The sequence below is a fragment of the Jaculus jaculus genome, chromosome 10 (assembly GCF_020740685.1).
Source record: "Jaculus jaculus isolate mJacJac1 chromosome 10, mJacJac1.mat.Y.cur, whole genome shotgun sequence".
Taxonomy (NCBI): domain Eukaryota; kingdom Metazoa; phylum Chordata; class Mammalia; order Rodentia; family Dipodidae; genus Jaculus; species Jaculus jaculus.
Window position 1 is genome coordinate 111,097,268 of NC_059111.1, and position 27,298 is coordinate 111,124,565.

The 27,298-nt window shown below is 42.5% G+C and overlaps 1 protein-coding gene across 1 annotated transcript in view; it reads left to right on the plus strand.

Moving 5' to 3' along the window:
• The window catches only part of Ptprn2 (protein tyrosine phosphatase receptor type N2), a gene marked incomplete at its 5' end in the record, with an annotated part of 831,187 nt that overhangs the window by 324,596 nt on the left and 479,293 nt on the right, over positions 1–27,298 (plus strand). Inside the window, 2 exons of the mRNA XM_045160998.1 lie at positions 13,662–13,764; positions 22,255–22,417. Of these exons, the coding sequence (XP_045016933.1) occupies positions 13,662–13,764; positions 22,255–22,417 (266 nt within the window). The remainder of the gene's footprint in view (positions 1–13,661; positions 13,765–22,254; positions 22,418–27,298) is intronic.

The window sequence follows — 27,298 nt, forward strand, 5'->3', positions numbered from 1 at the left end:
TGATATCTCCTTGTGGTTTTAATTTGCATGTCCTTGATGGCCATGGTGCTGAGCACCTCTTCATCTGCATATTTCTCCTTTGCAGATCCCATGCAGCAAGCTGCCTCCTCATCTTGTCCATTTTCTAACTGATTTGCTTTTAGTGTTTAGTTTTGAGAATTTTGTTTCTATTCCAGACCCTAGTCTGTGTAGTTTGTGAATGTTTTCTACCATTCTGCACTTGACTACACTTCATCCTCTCAATAGAGCTTTTGGCAGAGCAAGAGTTCTAATTTTGATGAGATTCAAATGATCATTTTTTTACCTTTTATAGCTGCTTAGTATAAGTTAAAGAACATTTTGCCTAGTCCTAGGTCCTAAAGATTTTCTGGATTTATTTCTAGAAGTAATATTGTTTTATATTTTACATTTATACTCATAAGTCACTTTAGCATAAACTAAGATTTGAGTGGAAATATCCAGTTTTGCCTATGGGTGTCTAATCCAGCCATTTTTTTGAAAGACAATTTTTCCATCATAAAGTTGTTTTGACCTTTTGTCAAAAATAACTTGGACATGTTTGTGTAGACCTATTTCTAGCTTTGTAATCTGTTTTATTAATTTGTCTATTTCTCTACTAATACTACACAGACTATATTCCTAATATATATTCCCAATATTGTTTCAAATATATATACTAGTGCAATTAAATCTAAAATTATGTAAAATGATTCTGTTATATTTATTTTTACCTAATTGTTTTAGCTTCTCTAGTTAATTTGTTATTTTATATAAATTTCTTATCTGTATCAACTAAAAATCTTGCTTAGATTTGGACAAGGATTATGTTAAATATTTACAGAACACAATATGAGGAAATTGGGTTTTATACCCAAGAATTTAATTTTTGAGTGTTCCTTGATATTTTCCAAATAAAGACAATTTTAATACTTCCTTTCTGATTTCCATGCTTTTTTTTTATTTCCATCTCTTGCCATATAGTACCAGCTACAACTTATAGAAGTATATTGAATAAGAGTGCGATTCCACACTGCGGAAGAGGGAATGGAAAGAAGAGGTGCAGGATGGGAAGATGTACCCTGAGGCACCCCACAGAGACTGATTGGTTCATGGCCCCATAGTGAACTCCAATAGCCCCACCGAGGAGAGCCCTCACTGGAAGGGGGTAGGGAAGAGGGAATATGATCAATATGCAATATGTTCATAAAATAAAAACATAGTGTATTGTTCCAGAGCATCAGTGGAAAGCTGTCAAATTCCCACTATTAACAATAATTTTGGGGGCTGGAGAGATAGTCTAGTGGTTAAGGCATTTGCCTGCAAAACCAAAGGACCTTGGTTCTAATACCCAGGATCCTTGTAAGCCAGATGCACAAGGGGTGTATGCCTCTTTCTCTCTTGTGCTCTCTCAAATAAATAAAGTTAAAAAATGAATAGTTTGGGGGCTGGAGGGATTGCTTAGTAGTTAAGGCACTTGTCTGCACAGCCAAAGGACCCAGGTTCAATTCCTCCAGACCCACATAAGCCAGATGCACAAGGTGGCACATGTACGTGGAGCTCGTTTGCAGTGGTTAGAGGCCTTGGCACGCCCATCCATTCTGTCTCTCTCTCTCTCTCTCTCTCTCCCCCCATTTCTCTCTGCCAAACAAATAAACAAATATTTTAAAAGAATAGTTTTAACTCCAGGACTTTTGTGGGTACTGGCTATCGAGTTGATGAAGTTTCCATTGACTATTACTTGTCTGAGTTTTTATCTTAAATTAGTGTTGAATTTTTTTTTTTTTTTTTTTTTTTTTTAGAAAATGCTTCTTGTACTTACTTATTGGTCTCAGGAAGTAATTTTTTTCTACTAGCCTATTAACATGGTAGAGTATATTGATTTTTTGAATTTGGAATAGTGCATTAGCCTTTCCATCCCTGAGATAAACTCTGTGTGAGTAATTCTTCTCTTGTATTCCTGGACTCTATTTGCTGACAGTATCAACATGATTCTCTGTCTGCGTTCATGTGGTAGATGGGTCTGTGGTGTCTTTGCTTATACTGTCTTCATCTGCCTTTGGTACAAGAGTAATATCTGTCACATGAACTAACCCGGGAAGTGTCTTCCTCTTCTATTTTCATGTTAATTCTTAAATATTTGATGAAGTTTACAGTAACACCAGCTGGGCCATGTGTTTCCTTGTGTGTGGGGAGTGGGGGAGGTTTGACTTCTACGTTCAAGATCTCTAAGAGTTAGAGGACGATTCAAATAATGATTCAACATTTGTGAATTGTGTGAGCTTTTTTCTTCAAGGAACTGATCCCCTTCACCAGTGTGGTCAAATTCATCCATGTGGAGTTGTTTATTCCCCTGTTAACCTTTGAGGTCTACGGGGTCTGCCATGACATCCCACTTGATTGCTTATATTAGCAATCTGTGATTTCCCTTTTCTTTGCCAGATGTTTGTCAATTTTACCAATCTTTCGAAATAACTAATTCTGGGGATCAAACTCAGGTTTGATTGCAACAGGTTTTCTTTATTTTTCCCATTTATAATTCATTAACTTCTATTTATTGTTTTCTTCCTTGTACTTTCTTTGGGTATATTTCATTTTCATTTATGTCAATTCTTTTTAAAAAATATCTATTGTTATTTATTTATTTGAGAGGGACAGAGAGAGAGAGAGAGAGAGAGAATGAGAATACCAGGGCTTCCAGCCACTGCAAATGAACTCTAGACACATAGACCCCCTTGTGCATCTGGCTTACGTGGGTCCTGGGAGTTGAACCTGCGTCCTTTGTGTTTGCAAGCAAGAGCCTTAACTGCTAAGCCATCTCTCCACCACTTAAAGATTTATTTTTATTTATTTATTTATTTATTTATTTTTTTAAATTTAATTTATTAGTTTTCTTTTCAGTAAATACAGGCAGTTTGGTACCATTATTTAGGCTCATCTGTGATCTACCCCCTCCCATTAGACCCTCCTTATTATTGAAAATGGGTCGTGCATTGTGGAGTTAGCCCCCAGTTATTGGTATGATAAATGTCTCTGAAAATCATGACCCAACATGTAACTCTGACATTCTTTCCGCCCCCTCTTCCGCAAGATTTCCCTGAGCCATGTTGGGTTCATTTTTGGTCTGCTTCAGTGCTGAGGTGTTGGGGGCCTCTGAGGCTCTGGCTCTCTGATTTGGTAGGAGTTGATTTTTCTCTGCATTGATCTCCTTCCCCTTTGTGCTGGTATCCAGTTCACAGGAAAACATCACCCTTGCTTATTTCGCCAGTTGTCCTTAGTTTCAGTTGGGCCCCTTCTGAGGTATGTTGGGGCAGCTCTCTTCTTAGGATCTGCATCTATCTGGAAAAGAGAAGCAGATTCTCCAACGGAGAGTAAGTTAGCACCCAGAAAATTGAGATAACACTTACTTTTTTGATAGACAGTTTGATAGGTGTAGGCCCTCTTATACCCCGTGATTGATGGTAGCTTGATATTGTAGAGTGGGCTTGTGTTTGGGTATGGTTCTGACTTGTTTCCCAGCTCCAGCTAAGGGTCTAGTACCACTGAGTGGATCAGTTAGCCAAATCAAGAGCAATTGATTCCTCACCATGGCTGTGTACCACTATTGCACTTGTGTGGGTATCACATCCAGTTAATTGTTGCTACTTAGGTTAAACAATGTGTTGCTTGGACAGATCTTGGTCACTTCCCCCAGTCGCCTATGTAGCACCTTCTGGCACTAGACACGCTGACTGTCTGGGGACTGACTCTCTCCTGGCTTCCAGCCATGTCATTCCATTTTACGTGCCAGCTGCGTATGGAGTCTTCAGCAATAGGGTCTTACCACTGGCCTTTGGTGGGTCATCAATTACTCTGACAGAAGTCTGTCATTGTTTTGGGAAACCTTGTAGGTTTCTCTGATCAAAAGCTCATTGTGGATTGTAGGCCCAAGCTGGAAGTGGGGGTTACAGGTCAGTGTCCACTAAGAAATTGAGGAAAAAGATAACTAATATACAAGAGTTAGAGAGGAGAGAGATAGAGGGGAGAGGAGGAGAGGGAGGGAGGGAAGATGTAGGAGATTTAGGTCAGTCTTGATCCTACCCTCTCCAGTGTCTTGTGGTTCAGGTGTTTCCTGTAAGGGACTAGTGAAGGTTCAGTCATTTGGTCTGTCTTTTAGGAAGTAGAATTTTATGGTACCATTGCCGTTTGGGTCCGGATTATTATTTTCCACCCTTTGATTCCCTCCCCGCCCACCCATCCATCTTATTGTCTAGTCCATGAGGTGCTTGCTGGGTATGTAAGGCATCTTGGGCAAATTCAGGTTAGGTGTTGCAGATGAGTGAGACTATGTGTCGATTTTTTTTCTGTGATTGGGTAAGTTCGCTGAGAATGATCTGTTCCAGGTTCAACCATTTTTCCTCAAATTTCTTTATGTCGTTTTTTCTTACTGCTGTATAGAATTCCATTGTGTAGATATACCACATCTTTGTTATCCATTCTTCTAATGATGGACATCTGGGTTGATTCCAGCTTTTAGCTATTACGAATTGAGCTGCTACAAACATGGTTGAGCAAATCTCCCTGGCTTTTGGTTTGAAGGTTTTAGGGTACATGCCCAGTAATGGTATAACTGGGTCTGTTGGTATTTCTATAGTCAGCTTTTTCAGGAGTCTCCATATTGCTTTCCAAAGTGGTTGTACCATCCTGCATTCCCACCAACAGTGAATGAGTGTCCCTGCTTCTCCACATCCTCGCCAGCATTTATTTTCATTTGACCTTTTGATGTTGGCTATCCTTATTGGGGTAAGGTGGAATCTCATAGTTGTTTTAATTTGCATTTCTCTGATGATTAGGGATGATGAACATTTTCTTAGGTGTGTGTTTGCCATTTGTATCTCTTCCTCTGTGAATTGCCTGTTTAACTCTGTGCCCCATTTTGTGAGTGGGGTATTTGTCTTCTTATTGTTTAGACTTTTGAGTTCTTTGTAAATTCTAGAGATAAGGCCTCTATCAGTTGGATAACCTGCAAATATTTTCTCCCACTCTGTGGGTATTCTATTGGCTTTGTTTATTATATGCTTATCTGTAAAGAAACTCTTCAGCTTCATATGATCCCAATGGTTGAGTGACTGTTTAAGAACTTGAGCCACTGGGGTTTTATTCAGGAAGTCTTTTTCCATTCCTATATCATGGAAAGTACTTCCTAAATTTTCTTCTAGTAGTTTTCGAGTTTCTGGTCTTATGTTGAGGTCTTTGATCCATTTGGATTTGAGTGTTGTGCATGGTGAAATGTGTGGATCAAGTTTTAGTTTCCTGCATGTGGTTATCCAATTTGTCCAGCACCATTTGTTAAAGATGCTATCTTTTTTCCAGTCTATATTGTTTGGGCCTTTGTCGAATATCAAGTAGCTATAGTTGCTTGGCCCAAAATCCGGGTCCTCAAGTCTATTCCATTGGTCTATACTCCTGTTTTTATGCCAGTACCATGCTGTTTTTATTACTATGGCTTTGTAGTATAACTTTATATCAGGTATGGTGATGCCACCAGAGGTATTTCTTTTGCTGAGGATATGTTTGGATATGCGAGGCCTTCTGCCTTTCCATATGAAATTTGAGATCATTTTTTCTATGTCTGTGAAGAACATTGTAGGGATTTTAATTGGAATTGCGTTAAGTCTATATATTGCCTTTGGTAGGATTGTCATCTTCACAATGTTAATTCTGCCTATCCAGGAGCATGGGAGGTCTTTCCATCGTTTCAAGTCCTCCTCAATTTCTTTTTTGAGAGTTTTTATATTTTCGTTGTATAGATCTTTTACTTCCTTGGTTAACGTTATTCCAAGGTATTTTATTTTATTTTTTGCTATTGAAAATGGGACTATGTCCTTTATTTCTTTTTCTGTGTCTTTGTCATTTGCATATAGAAATGCTTCCGATTTTTGTGCGTTGATTTTGTATCCCGCTACTTTGCTATAGGAGTTAATCACCTTCAGGAGTTTTGGGATGGAGTCTCTCGGGTCTCTTACATATACAATCATGTCATCAGCGAATAGAGCTAACTTAACTTCTTCCTTTCCAAATTGTATCCCTTTTATTTCCTTCTCCTGCCTTATTGCTTGGGCTAGGACTTCCAGAACTATATTGAAAAGCAGAGGTGAGAGAGGACATCCCTGTCTTGTTCCTGATCTCAATGGGAATTCCTCCAGTCTCTCTCCATTAAGAATTATTTGGGCCTTTGGAGCTTTGTATATTGCCTTTATTATATTAAGACATGAACCGGCCATGCCGATTCTCTTCAATGTTTTGATCATGAAGTGATGTTGTATCTTGTCAAAGGCCTTCTCTGCATCTATTGAAATGATCATGTGATTTTTATGTTTAAGCTTGTTTATGTGGTGTATTACATTGACAGATTTTCGTATGTTGAACCACCCTTGTGTTCCTGGGATAAATCCCACTTGGTCAAGGTGGATAATGCTTTTGATGTGTTGTTGGATTCGGTTTGCGAGAATTTTGTTGAGGATCTTTGCGTCTATGTTCATTAGGGAAATAGGCCGATAGTTTTCTTTTCTTGTGGCGTCTCTGCCTGGTTTTGGGATTAGGGTGATACTAGCTTCATAGAAGGAGTTGGGTAGTTTTCCCTGTTCTTCGATTGTGTGGCACAGTTTTAGGAAGATTGGTTTGAGTTCTTCCATGAAGGTTTGATAAAATTCGGCTGGGAATCCATCTGGTCCTGGACTCTTCTTTTTTGGGAGGTTTTTTATTACTTTTTCAATCTCCATGAGTGTGATGGGTTCATTGAGGTGGTTGATCTGCTCTGAGTTTAGCTTTGGTAGATGATATGCATCCAGGAATTTATCCATCTCCTCCACATTTTCCAGTTTTGTGGAGTAGAGGTTTTTGAAATAAGTCCTAATGATTCTGCCGATTTCACTGATGTCTGTTGTAATCTCTCCTTTTTCATTTTGAATTTTGTTAATTTGGAGTCTCTCCTTTTTTTGCTTGATCAAATTGGCCAGAGGTTTGTCAATCTTGTTTATTTTTTCAAAGAACCAGCTCTTTGTTTTGTCAATTGCCTTAATTGTTTCCTTGGTTTCCAATTCATTAATTTCTGCTCTGATTTTAATTATTTCCTTCCTTCTGGAGCTCTTTGGGGTGGATTTTTCTTGTTTTTCCAATGCCTTTAGGTGGATGGTTAAGCTATTGATTTGGGATTTTTCTGTCTTTTTTATGAAGGCATTGAGTGCTATGAATTTTCCCCTGAGGACTGCCTTCATTGTGTCCCACAAGTTTTGGTATGATGTGTTCTCATTGTCATTCAATTCCAGGAATTTTGCAATTTCATTTTTTATTTCATCCACTATCCATTTATTGTTTAAGAGTGTGCTATTCAGTTTCCAGTTGCCGTTGGGGCTCTTGTTGGTTTTTTTGTTGTTGATTTCTAGGACTATAGCATTATGATCTGATATCATGCAGGGAATTATGTCGATTTTCCTAAATATGTGGAGGCTATCTTTGTGACCCAGTATATGGTCTATTTTAGAGAATGTTCCATGGGCTGCTGAGAAGAATGTGTAGTCTGTGGATTTGGGGTGGAAAGTTCTGTAGATGTCTGTTAGGTCTAAGTGCTCTATGGTTTTGTTGAGCTCTCTTACTTCCCTGTTGAGCTTCTGTTTGGATGATCTGTCTATTACTGATAATGGTGTGTTAAAGTTCCCAGCTATGATGGTGTTGGTGGTTATTTCTGTTTTATTGTCAAGTAGGTTTTGTTTTATGAACTGCGGTGCCCCTGTGTTTGGTGCATACAGATTTATGATTGTAATATCCTCTTGATGGATTGTTCCCTTTACAAGTAGGAAGTAGCCTTCTTTGTCTTTTTTGATTGTTTTTGGTTTGAAGTCAACTTTATCTGATATTAATATAGCTACACCTGCTTGTTTCTTATTCCCATTTGCTTGGAATATTGTTTTACACCCTTTCACCCTGAGGAGGTTTCTGTCTTTAGTGGTAAGGTGGGTTTCTTGAAGGCAGCAGATTGAGGGGTCTAATTTTTTGATCCACCCTGTTAGCCTGTGTCTCTTGATGGGTGAATTAAGGCCATTAATGTTTAGGGTGATGACTGTGAGATTTGATTTGATCCCTGTCATTTTGTGGTGGTAGAGGTGTGTTGGCATTTCCATGGAATTTTTTTTTTTTTTTTTTTTTTGTATCTACTCTGGGTTTGATTGCTGTGATCTTCTTCTTGTAGGCATTTGTGTTTGGTTATTTGTTTCTTCTCTGTGGAGAATTTCCTGGAGTACTTTCTGTAGGTTTGGTTTTGTGTTCATATAATTGTAAAGCTGAGTTTTATCATGGAAAGTTTTCCTTTCACCATCTATTATAAGGGAGACTTTTGCTGGGTAGAGTAGTTTAGGTTGAAAGCCATAGTTTCTTAGCGTTTGAAGAGTATCATTCCAGGCCCTTCTAGCTTTCAGGGTTTCCATTGAGAAGTCTGAAGTAATTCTGATGGGGTTTCCTTTGAAAGTGGTGTGCTGTTTTTCCCTAGCTGCTTTTAGGATTTTTTCCTTGGTGTCAATGTTTAGAGTCTTAATGATAATATGCCTTGGGGAGTTTCTCCTTTGGTCTAGTCGGTTAGGAGTTCTGTTTGCTTCTTGAATCTTGATGGGCCTTTCTTTTAAGAGACGGGGGAAGTTTTCTTCAATTATTGTGTTAAATAAGTTCTCCATGCCTTTGGTCTGAAATTCTTCTCCTTCTGGTATTCCAATGATTCTGATATTAGGACGTTTAAGTGTATCCCACAATTCTCTCATGTTCTGTTCACAGGAACTTTTGAACTTACTGAAATTTTTGGACTCTCGAACTGTTTCTTCCATCCTGTCTTCCAGATCAGAATTTCTATCTTCCACTTCGCTGACTCTATTCTTGAGAGCCTCTAGTGAGTTTTGGACTTGTTCAATTAAGTTTGCATTTTCTACTACTTTCCTATGTATCACTTCCATCGCTTTGTCCAGCTCCCTTTTTGTCTCATTTTCTGATTTTCTTGCTGATTCTTGGAAATCATCCTTGCATTTCTTTATGTTTTCATTTAGTGTGGCCAGCTGATTTTTAAGGTCCTCTTTTTTTTCATTCTCCCTCAACTCTCTTAGCTCTCTTTGAATTCCTTCCAGTGTCTTATCATATTGCTCTAGCTTCGTGATGGTAGCATCCATACGATTATCTATCCTTTGTAGCTTTCCTGTCAGATCTAGCAGTAGTTTGGTTAGGGTTGCATTGTTCATTGCTTCCACTTGATGTTCTGATCCTAAACACTCTTCTATGTTTTGGTTTGTTGTGATCCTTGTTGGACTGGGTGATCTGTCTGGATTTTCTTCCATTTTATTTTTCGTGTTATTTCTTTTGCGCTGTGGTCTACCCATGTTAGTGTATGGGCAGGTAGGTGGGTGGAGCAGCCTGGGATCTAGCTTAATGCAAATCCAAGGCAGCCTGGGGCAGTTGTAAGCAGTATTTTTATTTATTTATTAGAGACAGAGGGAGGGAAGGAGGGAGGGAGGGAGGGAGGGAGGGAGGGAGGGAGAGAGAGAGAGAGGGAAAGAGAGAGAGAGAGAATGAGAATGGTCATGCCAGGACCTCTAGTCATGGCAAACAAACTCCAGACACATGCGCCAACATGTGCATCTGGCTTACATGGGACCTGAAGAATCAAACCTGGGTCATGCACCTCAACTGCTAAGCCATCTCTCCAGCCCTTTATATCAATTCTTGATGTGGAACTTGGGTTATTGTTGAGACTTTTTTCATTCCTAATGTAAGCATTTAGTGCTAACATTTCATTTGTATTTCATTCAAGAAACTGTGTGCTGCAAGCTTTGATATCTTGCTACATTTTCATTTTTTATTCAGTTCAATATATCCTCCCTCATGGATTGTTTGTGAGGTATGGAGTGTGTGTGCAAGTGCCTGTTTATGTGCAGTAAGTGTGTTTGTGTTAAATTTCGAAGGGCTTGAAGCTTTTTCCGCTATCGTTTTCTGTCATTCATTTCTGGCCTGGCTGTACTCTATTAGAGCACACACTGACTGATCCAGTCATCCTGCTTTTGCTGAGCTTGTCCCGTGGCTCAGGATAGGGGTTGGCATGGCCCATGTTCCAGGGGCAACGGGAAGGGCATGTGCTCTGTCCTTGTTGGGTACGATGCACAATGCATGTTAGAGCCTGTTAGTTAACGGGCTTTCTGCACTGAGGGGTTTCTGGCTAGTTGTCTATCACTTGTGAAGAAACTGATGTTGAAAACCCCAGTATTCCTGTGGATTTCTCTGATGATAAACCCTACCATTTGCATCATATTCCCCATGTAGGTAAAGTGTCATTTGGGGCACTGTCCAAATCTTTTCTTTATAGGTTTACAGAAGTTTGGTTATGGTGAGTCTTGGATGAGGTTTGAGATTTTCCTGTCTGGAGTGTGCTCAGCTTTATCAGTCTAGGTCTGTGGGCAAAAAAGAGACATTTTCATTTGAGTGTGTGTGTGTGTGTGTGTGTGTGTGTGTGTGTGTGTGTGTGTCTTTTCTACCCTCTCTTCTTTCCCCTTTCCTTGAGTCTCTCAAGACATTAATAGGACTTTGGTTATGACCCCAGAAATACCAGAGCTCTGTTCATTGTTTTTTCCAGACTATTTTCTTTATGTTGTTGATACTGGGTGATTTCTGTTGTTCTGTCTAACAGTTTGCTGACTCCTCACCGTCACCCTTAAGAAATGAGTCCAGCGAACTATTATTTACTGGCTGTGAATTCTTAATTTGTAACCTTTCCATTTGGATCCTCTCTCCATCATCCCTGTGTTCGCTGAGACTTTCTCGTTTTTCATTGGTTTCAAAGGCGCTCGTAGCCGCTCATTGACGCACTTTCCTCCTGGCTGTGTGGTCGGTCTAGTATCTGCTGCATTAGTGCTGGAATCTCTACTGTGTTCGTTCAGTGTGAGCTCTCCCTGGCTCTTGGTGGAACCAGTGGGGGCTTTGTGTTTGTTTGTTGTACTGAATCCTGCACATTTTTGTATATTATGAGATTATGGAGCCCATTTAAGCCTTGTGCTTTGATTGACTTTTCCTGAGCTTTGCTGTGCCAAGGTAGGGTAGGGTACCCCTTGTTGCTGATGAATGGAAGAGGAAGTTTGCCCCCTCTACCTTACCACTGAGCCTCAGTCAATACCTAAGAGCAGGGAAAAGTAGAAGGTTCAGCCCCCGGGTAGTCTCCCCTATGCCATGGGGACATTGAAGTTTTGATTCCCCTCGGCCTTCTTCAGTGCTTTGTGTGAGGTGGACTCCCTCCTCATTGTCTCAGCAGGGAGGAATGACTGGCTGGTGGGCTGAGAGACTGTTGTCCTGTGGCACCTGTCATTGTCTGACTTCTAGTCTTGCTGCGCCTTCCTGGCCTCAGATCCAGAGGGCAGAAGCTTTGACTAGGCTTTGCAGCCATACTCCGGGTATTTCTGGGCTGGTTTCTTTAGCTCCAAGTTGAGCACATGCAGCAGAGGGACCTAGGGACTTTGCTGTAGTGTCATTCTGTGGTTTGTTGCTCCTCTCCGCTCCTGGCCCTTCACTGTTCATGGTTTCCAGAGGTGCTTAGTGGATGAATGGGGGAAGGTGCAGTCCCCCCACCCTCCTGCAGGGGGCCGTCTTTTCCAGGGTGCTTTGTCTCCTGCAAGACATGCCTAACAGAGAAGTTCACAGGTACAGTGAGGTCCCCAGGTCATTGCTTAGTGTAGCTTCCTGTCAGTTCAAGAGCATAGTTACTTCTTGCTCCTATGAAAGCTTAGCAACCTGGGCTGGGGTCCAGATCCTCTTCTTATTGCCTGTGCAGGTTGTATTCCTCCATGGCCATTTGTTGTCCCAAAGGTCCTTGTCATGATCCTTAACACTGATAGCACTCAGGCAGGATGCTCTGTAGGTAGAAATACTATAGGATTTCAGTTATCTAAATGTTTTAATGAATTTTCATGGAAAGTTCCTTTGTTCACAATTACTCATTGCTTACTAAATATTAACACTGAGACCATCATTGGGGAATTATAACTTAAAATATGCTTACTTTCTCACTATAAAATACTAGCTGTTGTGTTAACATTGTGAAAGTGCTCTCCATAAAGAATCTTCCTGGGAATGGACTGAGAGCAACTTGGGAACACACATGTCCGAGGGACTACTTTTCAGTGGCTTTCACTTCTAAACACCCTTGATCCTGCTTCCTGAGGGCTGAGGGGACTGTCCTCCCTACAGTGAAGTTAAATTTAAAAGAAAGTGGCTCAGGGGGAGCTGGGGCTAAGACCAGAGTCTGCCTGGTGATTTCACCACTGACTCTCCAGGGATTTAGGACTATGCTGTTTGAATCTATCTGGAGACTAAAAGTTCAGATTAGCACTTGAAAACAAGTATTTAAGTGCATTTATGAAGCCATGTATATCTACTGAGTACTTTTCTTAATTCCATCTAGAGCATGTGCTATGGACTTCCTTACCACATGCATGTACACATGAATGCAAACTCATATAATACATGCCTACACATACATGCTCATATCTGCTCTAAACACAAGCATACATACCCACATACAAGCATACATAATTATATGCATACTTACAGACCCAAACATGCACACATGCATGCATGCTTACGTACATACACAAATGTACCCACATGCCTACCCTGCCTACCCATACCTACACATACTTGCTCACATGTACATATATGCACACATCAACATGGTTACATCCACAACCACATGAACACACATGCATATACATGCCCATCTACACACAAGCACATGAACATACCCAGAACTGTCCTGATTTGAAGGTTTGAGAAGGGTGTTTTTGTACAGGGCATAAAAATATACCCCTGTAATTATGTGATACTTAGTGATTAGATAATTATGGATAATTGCACGGGGTAGCTCTAAGTGTGAAAGTGTTACCATAAGATCTAAAACGTTCAAATTGCATAATAATTATTCTTAGGAGTTATTTGGTAATTCTGAGCATAATTATCATGTGATCTACAGTGCATATAATTAATGCATAGACACGTGGATTTTGCCTTCATAACTGCTTCCCTCTTGTTATAAAGCTCTTTGTCATAACATTTGAGTGTAAATATAATGTAATTGGTTCTGAGATACAGTACATTAAGCTCACAATAATTGCTTCACAGGAACATACCCCTCTCCAGCCAAATTCTGGGCTTTCAGGCAGGGTGGGTTAAGGAGACCAGTTGTCTACACGCAGTGGTGAGTGGAAGACCCACCATGTGTGCGGGGCAGGTCCACACGCACTGTGCATGGAGAAGGACTTTGCCGCAGCCGGACCTTCCTATGTGGACAAGTGCCCATCTTCTGCATTGTACCAGTCTCTTTCAACTGAGGTTACGTTTGGCTGAAGGTTGCTTTTACTGCCAGCCACAGCCAGCATCTGCTGTGCTTATTTAAAAAAATAAATCAGCAAAGCATTGCTTTTAATAGTGTCTAGAAGTTTAAGAAAGTTAGGAGAAAATCTTACTAAACCACAATGGTACACTGTGGTTTGCTGAAGGTGTGACCAGCAAGAGGAGGGCATCTGGAAGGACTGACTCTATATGAGGAACAAGCAAGAGCTTGGCCACACTTCAGAATCCATGCCTCAGTTTCATCTCCTCTCCCACAGGTTACACGTGGCAAGATGACTATACCCAGCATGTGATGGCCCAGGAGCTTGCAAATCTCCCCAAGGCCTCCCCATGGCACCCGGAAGCTTCCAGCCCAGTCAGGTATGTGTGGGCACAATCTGCTGTTCTTGTTCCCCAACCACAGATGCTTCATCAAATTTGGCTATTACCAGTGGCCCAAACAGACACCACCTTTGTGCTGTAGAAGCTGCAGAATGTCAGGGCGCTGTGTGTCCCCGCCCATGAGAGAGGTGTCTTGGAATAACCCTGAAATACGGTGCTCATGCTACTGACAGATATGCAACCAGCCCTTCTTCCACTGTCTGTGAGACCCTCTAAAAAGTCCTGAGTCTTCAGAGTCTTGCTTAACTGCAGAGATGTCAAAAATTCTGGGTTCTCAACATGGCTCAGGGAAATTTGTGGAAGAGGGGTCGGAAAGATTGTTAGAGCCACATGTTGGGTCATGATACACAGAGACATTTCCTCCTACCCATAATTGATGCTAATCCCACAATACATGACCCATATATCCCAACAAGAAGGGTCCCTGTTGGGGGGAGGACAGGGAGGAGTCTAATAATGGTACCAACTTGACTGTATTCACTGAGTACAAAACTAATAATAATAATAATAATACCTCTAAGGGACAATGAACTTTTCCAGTATTAATAGCATTGCAAAATAAAATTTGACAACTTTATACAGTATATTCAAAGGGAACTGATGGAAATAAAGCTCATCTAATGACCACCCTTAAAACAATTCTGGGTTCTCACTAGGAAATTATATTTACTATAGTGCAGAAAGCAGAATTAAGAAAGTCCTGGTCTTTCTATCCCAAAGCACAGCAGGCTTCACTGAGCAAACACTGTTCTTTTTCATATCATTCCACCTGCTCTGCTAACATGTGCAGGTTAGAAAACAGGAAACAGGGAGGTGGAAAGTAAACAGAATACAATGCAAGAAAGGTCTTGAGCCAGTGTGCTGCTTCTCAGATTAAAGTATGAATGGGACCTTTTCCAAAGGTTTAGTTTGCAAAGTCCATTTTTCCAAGACAGAGAGAGAGGGAGGGAGAGAAAGGGACAATATTTAGAACATTTCCTGATGCACTTTTTTACAGGTAGAAAAACTCCAGTAACACAAAAATGTCAATATCTGCCTTAACACCTATGCTTAGCTAAAATATCAGGCACTCAAGTCATTGTGAAAGTCCTTTCAAAGTCATGGTATCAAGGGAGCAGGCCTGGGTGAAGAGCATGGGTCACAGTGCATTATAGGTAGGACAGCATCTTTGTATACTGTGTCCTGGAATATCTATCTTTAATGCATTCTTTTAAACTATTTTTTAAAATTAAGTAAGTATTTATTTATATATGTATGTGTGTGAACTTGTTTGTGCAGTACTTTTTTTTGGGGTGATTAAAAATATATTGGTAGGGCTGGAGAGATGGCTTAGTGGTTAAGCGCTTGCCTGTGAAGCCTAAGGACCCCAGTTTGAGGCTAGATTCCCCAGGACCCATGTTAGCCAGATACATAAGGGGCGCACGCATCTGGAGTTTGTTTGCAGTGGCTGGAAGCCCTGGCGCGCCCATTCTCTCTCTTGCTCTCCGCCTCTCTCTCTCTGTTGCTCTCAAATAAATGAATAAAAGTAAACAAAAAAATAAAAAATATATATTGATACTACCACTTATAGGGTACAGATTTATCTACCTAGTTTATAATTATATGTGTGTGTGTGTGTGTGTGTGTGTGTATGTATATATAAATATAAATATATATATATGTTATACTGGAGAGGGTCTTGGGATGCCTTGTGATGCAATATCCAGGTTCTTTGTATCTCAAATAATGAATTGAATAAAACTTGGCGTAGTGGTAAAAGTATGGATTTATTAAAAGTGAGAGTAAAGGAATAGGCTAGAGGTGGCTAAGGGAAGATTCCCCGGGTTGCTGGGCTGTCCCTATGCTTACCTACCTCACATATGCTATGTAGGTTTCTACAGATATAAATAGCCATGACATGACCCAAGATTAGCATGCCCTTGTTTATACCTTGACTTATCTCAGGTGAGAACTGTCCTTTTGCTTTACAGGTATCTCGCTCTGATGTCCTGCTCTCGTGTTATGTCCATTTCTATCAGGATCCTTACAACTGTAGCCTTCATAAAATAGAGCCTCTGCCACCTTCAATGCTTTTAAAATTTTTTATTTATTTGAGAGGGAGAGAGAGCGGGAGAGAATGGGTGCAACAGAGCTTCTAGCCACTACAAAGTCCAGATGCATGTGCCATCTTGTGCATCTGGCTTTATAGGGGTCCTGGGGAATTGAACCTGGGCCCTTTGGCTTTGTCAGCAAGTGACTTAACCACTAAGCCATCTCTCCAGCCCCACCTTCAATGCTTTTGTCTCAGATTCTGAGTCTCTCTCCTTGGGATGGTGCTGTGCTTCCTCCTTGTTTGCTCTTATTAATGTCTGGCTCCCACAAAGTGCGGCCCTTGGCCACTTCTGTTTGAAGTGCAGCTTTTATAACGCCAATTGCTTCCAAGGATCCTGCAGAAGCCCAGGGGCGCATCACTGCAGCAGTCTCCACACCTCTCCTCTTCGTCCTCTGCGCACTGTAATTTGCTTTCATTCATCCTCTTCAGTATTTTTAATAACTATGCATTTTATTTTAAATTAATTTATAGCCATCATCCCTAGATTTCCCAACAGCAGATTTATTTCATAATTAATTAAAGGAATCCATATGTTCTCACTCCTTGTAGTAAATAAAGACCAATTATGCTTTGGCCTTCTTCTCGTCTTGCCCACACTCCCTCCACATTATTCCGACCATGCTGCTCAGCACCCTGCTCTTTCCTTTCATAAGACAGACATGTTGTCCACAGTTGTTGGATGAACAAAGGAAGGAAGGACTGAGAGGTCTGCTGCTGTTTCTGGAAGGTGATAACACTGGTTAGGAACCCCACCTGGCTTTTCCTCACTTCATGTTCAGAGCTCCCCAAGTAACCACAGCCATCCCTGAGACAGTGGTTGGTGTTTTTCATATGTGTACAGAGACAGAGCAGGTTGCCCTGAACCAATGACTAAATCATAAGTGAAGACCAAGTGGCTGCATGTGGTGGTCATTTATGTCTTTCAGCTGTTTAGAGGCTGAGGCAGAAGGATCTCAAGTTCAAGACCCTCTTGGGCTACAGAGAGAGACCCTGTTTCCTTATTCACTAGAGGGAGTGAGAATATATGGATTCCTTTAATTAATAATGAAATAAATGCTGTTTGCAAACCTAGGGTTGATGGCTATAAATTAAATTAAAGTAAGACACATGGTTAATAAAACACATTAAAAATACCAATGACAATTAATGCAATGGATTTTAGATCAGTGGAAGAATACTTGCCTATCATGTACTAGGTTCTATACTCAGGAAAGGGTGCGAGATGAAGAGAGAAGCTTTGTCTTTGGAGATCTTTAGCCTGTTCCTGGACTCAGGAGGCTTCAGGAACAGGTTTCACCTATTATTTTTCCTCCCGGTGCATATGTGGCTTGGTCAGAGGAAGCCATGTTATAGGCTGAGCTAGACAGAGTCATGATGGGATCAGCACAGGGCATGTCAGATGCTGCTGTGAGGAGCAGGATTGGGTGAACATAGGGTCGCTGAGGATCAAGAGTCATTTGTCCTCTGCGGCTTGTGAGATGGAAACCAGGACGAGATGGCCAGTGTGTATGTGAGCATCATTTATACCAGAAATGCCGGTGTGGCCCTGAAGACTGCATGTAATCAACCAAATGACCTTGAATGGTTGTTGAGCCATGCAGCAAGATCCAGGCTGCCTCTGGGCTTTTAGCTGTTGTTCCTTCCTTGGATTCTTTTCATCCTACACCTTGAAAAGCACCAGTCATAAAAACAGAGTGGATTTTTAAAAATCTTTTTTATGTAAAAAAGAGTCACACTATTCTAGGCTGGCATGGAATTTGCTCTGTTGACCAAGTTTGCCAAGCTTAGTTATCTTGTTGCCTCAACCTCACAAGAGTTGGGATGACAGTCAAGAGTCACTATGCCTTGTGACAGAATGGCGTGGGTAACACCATTCCATGGTCTGGAGTCTTGGAGTGAGTAAAGGGAGAAAGTTAACTAAGTATCATCCTTCATAGTTCACTGTTTCCTGAATGTGGGTACAATGTGGCCAGCTGCTTTCTGCTCTTGATGCCATGCCTTAGCCTCCGCTATGGACTGTATCTACTCAAACTGTGAGGTGGAATGAACCCTTCCTTCCCAAGGTTGTTTTTGTCCTGTATTTTGTCACAGCAATGAGCAAGGTAAATAATACAGTGGGCCACTGTAAACTTCACTCAGCCCTGTGCTGTGAATATCAAGAGTAGTGTTACAATAAACATTTCTTTGGGATGCTAATTTTTATTTCCTTTGTATGACTACCCAGAAGCAGGATGACAAGATCATATGGTAAACCAATTTGCACATTTTCCAGGACTTCCATACAGTCCTTCATAGTTATGACACAAATTTACATAATCTCCAACAGTTTGTGATATGAGAATTCCCCTCTTCATCATTTTCACCAGCAATTGCTTCTGGTTTTTTTTTTTTTTTTGCAATAGCCATTCTAGTTGGTAAGATTATGTTAATTATGGTGTTAGTTTGAATCTCCTTGTGGCCTTATAGCACTCTATATGTGTGCATATATGTATGTGTGTGTTTATGCCACACGTTAGTGGCTTAACCCTTTCTTCTTTTCTCACCTCTCCCCTTCCCTTTAAGAGGGAGTAAGGCAGCTTTGTTAGGTAATTTGGGCTGATTGGGCCCCCAAAGTAAAGGTGGGAATGTCTGCCCTTGCATTTTCAACTTTGCTAGAGATCAGAGAAGCTGGCTCCTACTTATCTGTTGCCTAAAGGAGTTCCCTAGGTCTGTTTTTCCACAAACAACCTGAGCTCCTCCTGAGATGGAGGTCCCCTTTCCTAAACTTTAAATCTAATCCTGACATTGTGGTTAGTCAAGTTCAGACCTCAGAATTTGGCCTCATGGTTGGCCTCTAGCCCAGACCAATCAGCTGTCTCTCTGGCTCACCTGAGTCAGGAAGGTAAAATCCACCACAATAAGGTTATAAATAGGTGCATGACAGAGGCAAAGTCTCTCTCTTGGCTCCCTGACCATCACTCCTAAACCTCCAGGTTCTGGTAAGTCTCCCCTCCTCTCAGCCTGACCCCCTTGACTTCTCTCTACCCTCTCCTGCCCTCCACAAGGCAGGAGCTCCCTGTACTTTTTCTTTTCTCTCTAAATATCATTTCACCTTTCTTCCAGGTATACTACATGAGCTCTTAGACTATGTGGGTGTATCAGTTTTTCTTCCCTTGGTTTGGTACTTCCCTAAATAAATATAATAATTTAATAATTATCCTTTTCAGTTTGTCTTGCCCAATTCTTTGTTTAAATACAAACATGAGATGAGGGTTTGGGGTTCAAGGACTTTCCTGGACTCTCCACAGCCCCCGTATCACCTTCCTTTTCCTTCCTCTTCTTTTCCCTTTCTTTTCTTCTTCCTTTCTTTCTCTCTATATCCCCACCCCCTTTCTTGCTTTCTTGATGCTGGGATGTTGAGGTCACTGAATGACCTCACATGATCACCCCCCCTCAGCATGCTAGGGTCACTAAGTATACTATATAAAGTTACCTTTCAGCTTCTGAGCATGATGCAATGCACAAGTGAACTGTTTGTTTAGATTGGCTTCCAATCCCCAAGACACCTCACTGTGCCTGTGCAAATATGCACCAGTCCAAAACCTGCAAACCTCAGGGTTTCACAGGAGAGACAAGCGAGCTGCATAGACGCTACGTGTTTCTATATAAAACATCAAAGAAAGTACTGTGATGAAAGAGAACCAGGTTCTATGAAATCTGGTGTTTAAAACCAAGAGGAAGTCTGAAAAACTGTTAAACAGGAAAAGTGTTCTTGGGGATTTACTTGTGTTTGAATTGTCTGCATATCTGCACATTGGAGCACACATGCTCAAGTGTGTGTGTGTGTGTGTGTGTGTGTGTGTGACACACACAGGGTGTGGTGGGGTTGCCATGCTCATGTCACAGTGAGAAGCATTTCAGGTTAGATGGCACTGCTCTGCTGTTTGGCTAGAATGGGGCCCCAGCTTGGCCTGTGGCAATGAGGTGTTGGCCCTAGCTCCAAGGAAGCCTGGCGGCAGCAGATGCCGAACCAGCAATGACTGAAGCACTCTGACCCCTGGTTGCTAATCTGTGGCTTTCTGAGGCAGTGGGTATGGATGGACTGCTGGAGAATGGGGTCTGTCAGTGGCTGAAAAATCACTTCCATTTGGTCAATTTCAGAGCCCAGAGCAAGTTGCTATATTGCTAGGAAGTCTACCAAGTCTCAGGACCTCTGGCTTAGACAGGAGTGATGCTCTGTTTGGATTAACAAAGCAATGGCATTCAGACCAGTGGGAACTCTGGGCTGAGGTCCAGTAGGACCCAGGGTAGCCAAAGCAGCATCCAGATGGCTATCAGAAAGTAGGTTGTTTCAGTCAGGCAAAATTCATGTTCTAAGATTGCAAAATTTTAAAAGTGTGGCTAATAAACCAACAAAATAGAACCATGAAGATATCAAATTAGTATCAACATTAGGGGAACCCAAGTGAATACCAGGAAGGTGGCTGCAGAGTCTTACAGCTTTGAAAATATGAACATCCTCACTTCATGCCACGGGCTGGGTAGTGTGTCCACTTCCTGCCCAACCAGGATCTGCCAAAAAGGGATGAGTGAGCTGAGGAGGGGCCAGATCTGCTGGGGGCAGCCTGAGCTTCCACCTCTGGGAGGAGGTGGGCCGCTGCCTCTGAGAATAGGGGTGGACACGTCAGTCTATGACGGCTTGCCGGGTGCATGCTGGAGGCTAAGAGGCTGGACCAGCAGCTGCAACACAGATCTGAGGGAAGCTGATCCGACTGACCAAGTGTAGTGGATCTAAGAATGTGTCTGAAGGCAACAGGAAGTAGGGAGCCAGGGCTGGGCAGAGGGGTCTGGCTCGGAACACCTGCCCTGATGAACCCTTATTTTTATAAACATAAGCAAGGCTCTCACTGAATTCCAAGTCTAAAAGTAATCAGAACTCAGAGCTCTTTGGTCAGCACTTCCCATCCACTAGACTGGGTTGATCTATGAAGTCTTGGCATCTCATTAGCAGTGGTTTATGAATATAGTTTTATTTGTGGCTGGAGGATGAGTCTCTGAATTTTCTTCCTCTGTCAGGAGGCATATTCCATTCCAGGCCCTTGTGATACAGGCATTGAGCACTGAAGTAGAGACAAAACTTTACTAACCACAATCAACACAGGCTTTCAAACTCTTAGGTCTGGGTCCCATTGCCCCTGTTTTCCTGGGCCGTCCCTGGGATATGTGATGCTTGGTCACTCTCCTGATGCCTCTGCTGTAGCTTCTTTTAGCTATGACACATGTGCAGTATGCATGGCTCTTGGTAACTTTGAGTGTGGTCACATTCAACTGATCCTTCAAATTGTCCCCAAGTTAGCTTTGTTCTCTATAAGACTGCGGCCCACATGTCCTTCATGCCTGGGTTTCTGTGGTCTTTGTCTTTGCCACGCCTGCCTCTCACTCTATCTGGGAGAGCAGTACATGCCGTTGCCAATGGAAGTACCTGACAGGTCGCCCACCCTTGGACTGCTCTGCCTGGACATCTGGGGCCTGGATTGTGATGACATTCATTTCCTGCACAGCAGTGACAAGTCACTATGAACTTAGTGGCACTGAACCGCATGAATTGGTTTCCCTGCGCTGTAGTTCCCAAGTAAGGCACCACGGTAGCGGCACAGCTGACCTTATCTGCCACAGCAGTGGGGTCTAGAATATTTCCACCTTTCACCCCTCATCCTTCCCACTCCCCAGGCCTACGTGGTCCTCTGGCTCTGCCCCTCTTTGCTAGTTAGCTCTCCAGAATTATTTTTATTAAATAGTACTGGGGCTTAAACCCAGGACCTTACACATGCTGGGCAATAACTTGACCACTGAACTATAGCCAGCCTTTTAAAATTTTGAAACAGGGTCTTACCAACTTCTATAGGCTGGCCTTGATCTCACTGGGTAGCCCAGGCAGGTCTGAAACTGGTGATGCTCCTACCTCAGACCACCAAATGCTAGGATGACAGGCCTGTACTACACACCCAGCTGTAGATTCCTGCCGCAGGTGCAGTGAGTCATAGTGGGTGTTTGCTGCCCTCTGGTCATTTTCATATTTTACTGTTGTCTTCTGTCCTTGATGTCATAGGAACATTGTGGGAAGTGTGCTATACACAAGCTCTGTCGGGGCCACTCATCTGTTTCTCCCATGGATTCCAAGACAGGTACTGCCCCTCCATGTAGGAACAGTGAGGCCAGGCAATTCCTGAAAAATTAAAGAGTGTGACCAAGGAGAGGCAGAGCAGGAGTGGCCATGGGCATACCCCACAGCTACATCCTTGCAGGATACTGTGGCCAGACACATCCAGTGCTCTCCTCCATCCCCATCTCCCAGCTTAGCTCAACATAAATTTAGTTGTTATTATCTTGCTTTTCAGGAATTCACAACCAAACGCTGACCAGGAAAAGCAGTTTGGCCTGGAGAACGAGGTGGCCCTGGCCAAAACTCTTCAGCGCTACCTGCCCTACCTTGGGGTTCTGTCCCAGACCTCCACCCTGAATGTGCACCGTAGGATGGAGCACGAGGCACGGCCAGCTAAGGTGATGCTTCAGCCTACTCTTCATGTCTGGTGGTCTTCTACCTGCTTGTGCAGCTGTCTCTAAGGTGCAGATGCCCAAGTAGAGGGAACGGTCATAATCCTTGGGCTCTCTGTTGCTTTTCCCCTGACACAAGGTGGTGAGTCGTACCCTAAGAACCAGGCTACATGCAGGGATTCTCTGGCCCTTCGAGCTGTGCTAAGGTGCAGGAGAAGAGGTTTCCCCACTGGGACAAGCCCAGTACTAAGAACACAGGATAGAACGCTGTTCCTGCCTGTGAGAAGAGGGCCCGGGGCAGCAGTGGGACACAGCCCAAATAGCTGGAGGACATAGAAGTGAATGTGGCTGGAGTTATGTTGGGTAACCAGCTGTCCTGGTTTTGTGTCTCCAATTATTCTATCCCCTCAATTCCAGCAAAGCTGCCAATGTGGGTGTCCTGGGACAGAATAATTATCCTGCCTGCTTGTGGGTGCCAGGATAAGGTACCAAGACAAGGTGGGTGTTCTAGATAGCAAAGACCTGCAGGCTCTGGCACTTGACAGCTGCCCTTGTCCAGGCAATCAACAACTTCTCCTCTTCCTATGGCCAGGATCAGGCAAAGGGTGATTGTGTCCAGGGAGACTTGCCAACTTGTCTTGAGATAAGAGCTCATTAGGACCAAGATCCTGGATCCAGCTTGCTCAGGATGTGAGGCTCATTTTAAAGGAACAATTAGAATCTCAATAGGCCTTTGAGGTAGAAGGGCATGATGACAAAGGTGTGTTCAGGGCACCTTGCAAGCTCGCCTGCCACACTTCAAGCAGTCTAAAAACGCAAAGGGCTCTGGATGGAATTCTGGGCCAGGTGTGAGGACGAGGCCCTCTGGTGTGCTGGGGCAGGTACAGTGACTGAGCGCTGCCCTTTGTCAGACATCGGTTACATTGTCTCAGAAAGGAGCCTTGTTGGTGGACCTGGAGGAATGGTATGGTCTTTTCCCTAAGTTGCATTGGGGTTTCATCAGACGGTGGATAAGGCTCTGCACAATATATGGGGAGCATCTTGGGCCAATTAAAAAAAAAAAAGTATTGTCCTGAAATCAAGTTCTTAGAATGACATAAGCTGCCTCTGGGCTGGAAACTTGGCAAAACCTAGGATGTGAAGGCCAGATTCCTTTCAGAGGCAGTGGAGAAGGCCAGCGGAGTGATTCCAGATCTTGGCAGAGTTTGATAAGGCCCTTCAGGGCTGGATGGGAACTGTTCACTTCAGTTCCAAGGAAAGGTCAAGTCTGCTGTCCAGCTATCCTGCTCTTGGTTGGCTGATTTCTACCAGCAATGTGAACCTGACTGCAACAATGGGGAATCGAACCCAGGCCAACAAGCCTTGAAAGCAACTGCCTTTAACCTCTCAGCCATCTTCCCAGCCCCGCATGACCACTTTTGAGCAATACAGAAGGTCATACAGAAGCTGATCACTGGGGGGCACTTACGGTTTAGGTATTTTTCTCTCTATATTCAGATAGATGCTTCTCGATATGTAAAAAAAAATGAATGAAAGCCCAGAGCTCATTATTTTCTCTGTCAAGTGCTTAAGTGAGGAGAAAGCTGAGTCATGTCTCTAATGAGCAAATCCTGAGTGAAGTGCAGTAGTGACAGTGGATGTCCAAGCTATGGTAGGGCTCTGTGGCCAGCTGGGAATTTGGATGCTTTCCCCATCCTCTCCCACCCAGGTGATGAGCTATCTGGTGGCAATTTAAACTATAGTCACCGAGGGTGTTTCAATATGAAACAAATTTCCAATGAATTGTTTACAAATCACATTTTCCATGTATCTATCATCAAACATCTATCTCCTGCATAGATAGTCAGAAAGCCATCATGAATTCATTCTCTTTGAGGCTCTAGTGCTGATTACCTCATAACAGAAGCCATGGGGAATAAACTTGCCTTGCTCCTCCTAAATCAAACTGACTAGGCACAGCTCCGATGTGCCCACTGCGTGCTTTCTGATCACTAAATCATGCCATCATTATTTTTGCATTGTTAGTGCATCACCCACCTTCTTGTTTTATTGACCTGAGTCACATGGGCTCAAAGTCTTTTTTGTCATTATGTAGAACACCACAGCAACCCTATTTTACCCAGTCTAGTTGCTATATAAACATGCCACAATCCCCATTTAACTATGTCAAGAGGGTGAAGCTGAAATTCATTGTTTGGCAACACCGTTAATTTATTTGAGAAACCTTTTGAAAATGTATTTAATATAAAGGAACTGTGCTGAGAGCTGGATTAAAAAGATAAAAGTATGTCCTCACTCTGTAGGATTTTTGCAGTCATACTGGGCAAGAGAGAGAAAAAAACCCAAATGATTATACAGTGAAAAATGAAACAAGTGCAGAAATGGGGTGAATGCCCAAGCCAAGGGCACACATCCAGGATGGACGGGTGGATAGGGGAGGTTGCTGAATGGTAAACAACTATAAGTTACCTAACCCTAACCCGTACTTGTTAAAGATGCCGATAGACTCAAGACGCAGTGTCTAGAGACCTGTCAGCATGCACAGATGAGCTGCTAAACCACAACTTCTGAGGATCTGCCAGCCAACCCACTACATGCCGAAACCTGAGGGCCTGAGCTCCAGACTACCATGGGTTCCTTCACTGTAGGTTGGAGCAGCAGGTTGGAGCAGGGAGAGGAGCTGACGTTTTTGAACAGTTTCACGTAGGGGCTAATCAGAGGCCACGCTTCATGGAATGAGTGGATACTCTTCTGTGGAGGGCCAGAGAAATCCTTCGAGGAGCTCAGCCTTTCTGAATGTAGTTCCATGACCCCGTGGAGCCCTGTCTAGGGCAAGAGGTGGAAAAAGTGACAGGGGAAGAGGATGGAAAGAACAGAATGAGATATGGCGGGAACGCCTCGGCAATGTGCGCTGACATTTGGTTATGAGGGTGGCCAAGCTCCCACAGTTTAGAAGACTGGCAGCCCAAAGTCCCGCACAACACAGGTTTGAGCCCAGGTGAGGAGGGCAAACTGAGATCAAATTGAACACGGATATGGGCAGAAGATATATTTAAATTGATGAAAATATAAAGTGATTCCCAACGGCAGTCTACTAAAACCAAGTCACGTCATTTAGGAAGGTGTATGTGAAGGTAAGTAAAAGAACAGGAAAGATTCAAAAGAGAAGCTCGGACTATGGGAAAGCTGGGGGTGCTCCCTGAGTGTTAGGCCAAGGGCACCTCAGTCACTCTTGCCAGTAAGTGGTGGAGACATGCTGTAGTCATTAGTCAGTTCATTAAGATGGAAAAATGTCTGTATAAGTCTGATGTTAGCACTTCATACACCTACAGTAATATATGAGAATGCTAGAGAGAAATGTCCAAGTTCACAGATACTGCCAGAGATCTTAAAAGTCCTCTCTCAGGGATGGGGAGATAGCTCAGTCAGTTAAGTGCTTGCCCCGCAAGCCCAAGATCTGAGTTCCATTCCCAAAACCTACATAAACATATTGAGTGTGGTAGCATGTGCCTGGAATCCTGGTGCTGGGAAGGCAAACAGAAGGGTCCTTATTGCTTACTGGCCAGCCAGTCTAGCCTAATCGGTAAGCTCCAGGCCAATGAGATCGCCTGTCACTTGAACAGTACCTGAGATTATCCTCTGGCTTCCACATATTGTGCATATGTGCATGCCTGCACATGTATGCACACACACAGACACACTTGCTTACTTAAAAAGCCCTCCCTAAGTGGTTAAAGTAGATACATCATCAGTAAGGATATAGGCTTGATTAATACCATCACCAATTTGATTTCTGAAACTTATTGGGTGATATACCCCAAAACTATTAAATATATATTCTTTTCAGGCATACAGAATAGTTCCCAAGATAGATCACATTTTGGGCATTAAAAATGTCTCAATAAATTTCAGCAGATCAAAATACCATGAATAAGCCAGGTGTGGTGGTACATGCCTTTAATCCCAGCACTCGGGAGGCAGAGGTAGGAGGATCACTGTGAGTTCAAGGCCACCCTGAGACTACAGAGTGAATTCCAAGTCAGCCTGGGCTAGAGTGAGACCCTACCTCAAAAAAAAAATACCATGAATATATTAAAGAATACTCCAAATCTCTAGTACAATTCTAAGCAGTTTTATCAAGTCAAGTCCAACAACATGTTTAAAAAAAATCTCAATCAAGTGTGAGATTTATTCTAGGCATGCAGGGTCAATTTTTACATTTGAAAAATCAATAAATATAGTTCACCATAGCAACAAGAAAAAGAAAACCATATGTTAGTTTTAATTAATGCTGAAAAGGCATTTCACAAAAACCAACATCCATCCCTAGTAAAAACCCACAGCTAACATCATACTAGAGGATGAAACTGAACACTTTACGCATGAGTTCTATGACAGGTGAGGACACTCGCCCTGTCCTCTTCTCTACATTATACTACATGTCCTGTCCAGTGCAAAAGCACAAAGAAAGGAAAAAGGAAGCTAGATTACACGATAACTTTTGCTAAAGAAATGGTGAAGCCGCAAATTAAAATGCTACTATAACTACTGAGCAGCAATGCTGTAGAATGCAAGGTCAGTATATGATGTCAGTTGTATTCCTACAGGCTAGTAACAGCTAGATAGAAAACATTTGTTTTATTTTTATTGGTAATTTTATACGTATGTAATATATTTTGATCATAATATTCTCCTATTATCTTCTCTTATCCTCCCTCTCTGTCCCCTTTTCTCTGAACTCCTTCTTCCCAATTAGTCCCACTTCTCCCTTGAGGTCGTGTGTGTGTGTACGTGTGTGTGTGTGGGTGTGTGTGTGGGTGTGTGTTACACACACTGAGTTTAATTAGGGTTGTCTCCATGAGCATGGCTAGGAGTTCATTTACCTGA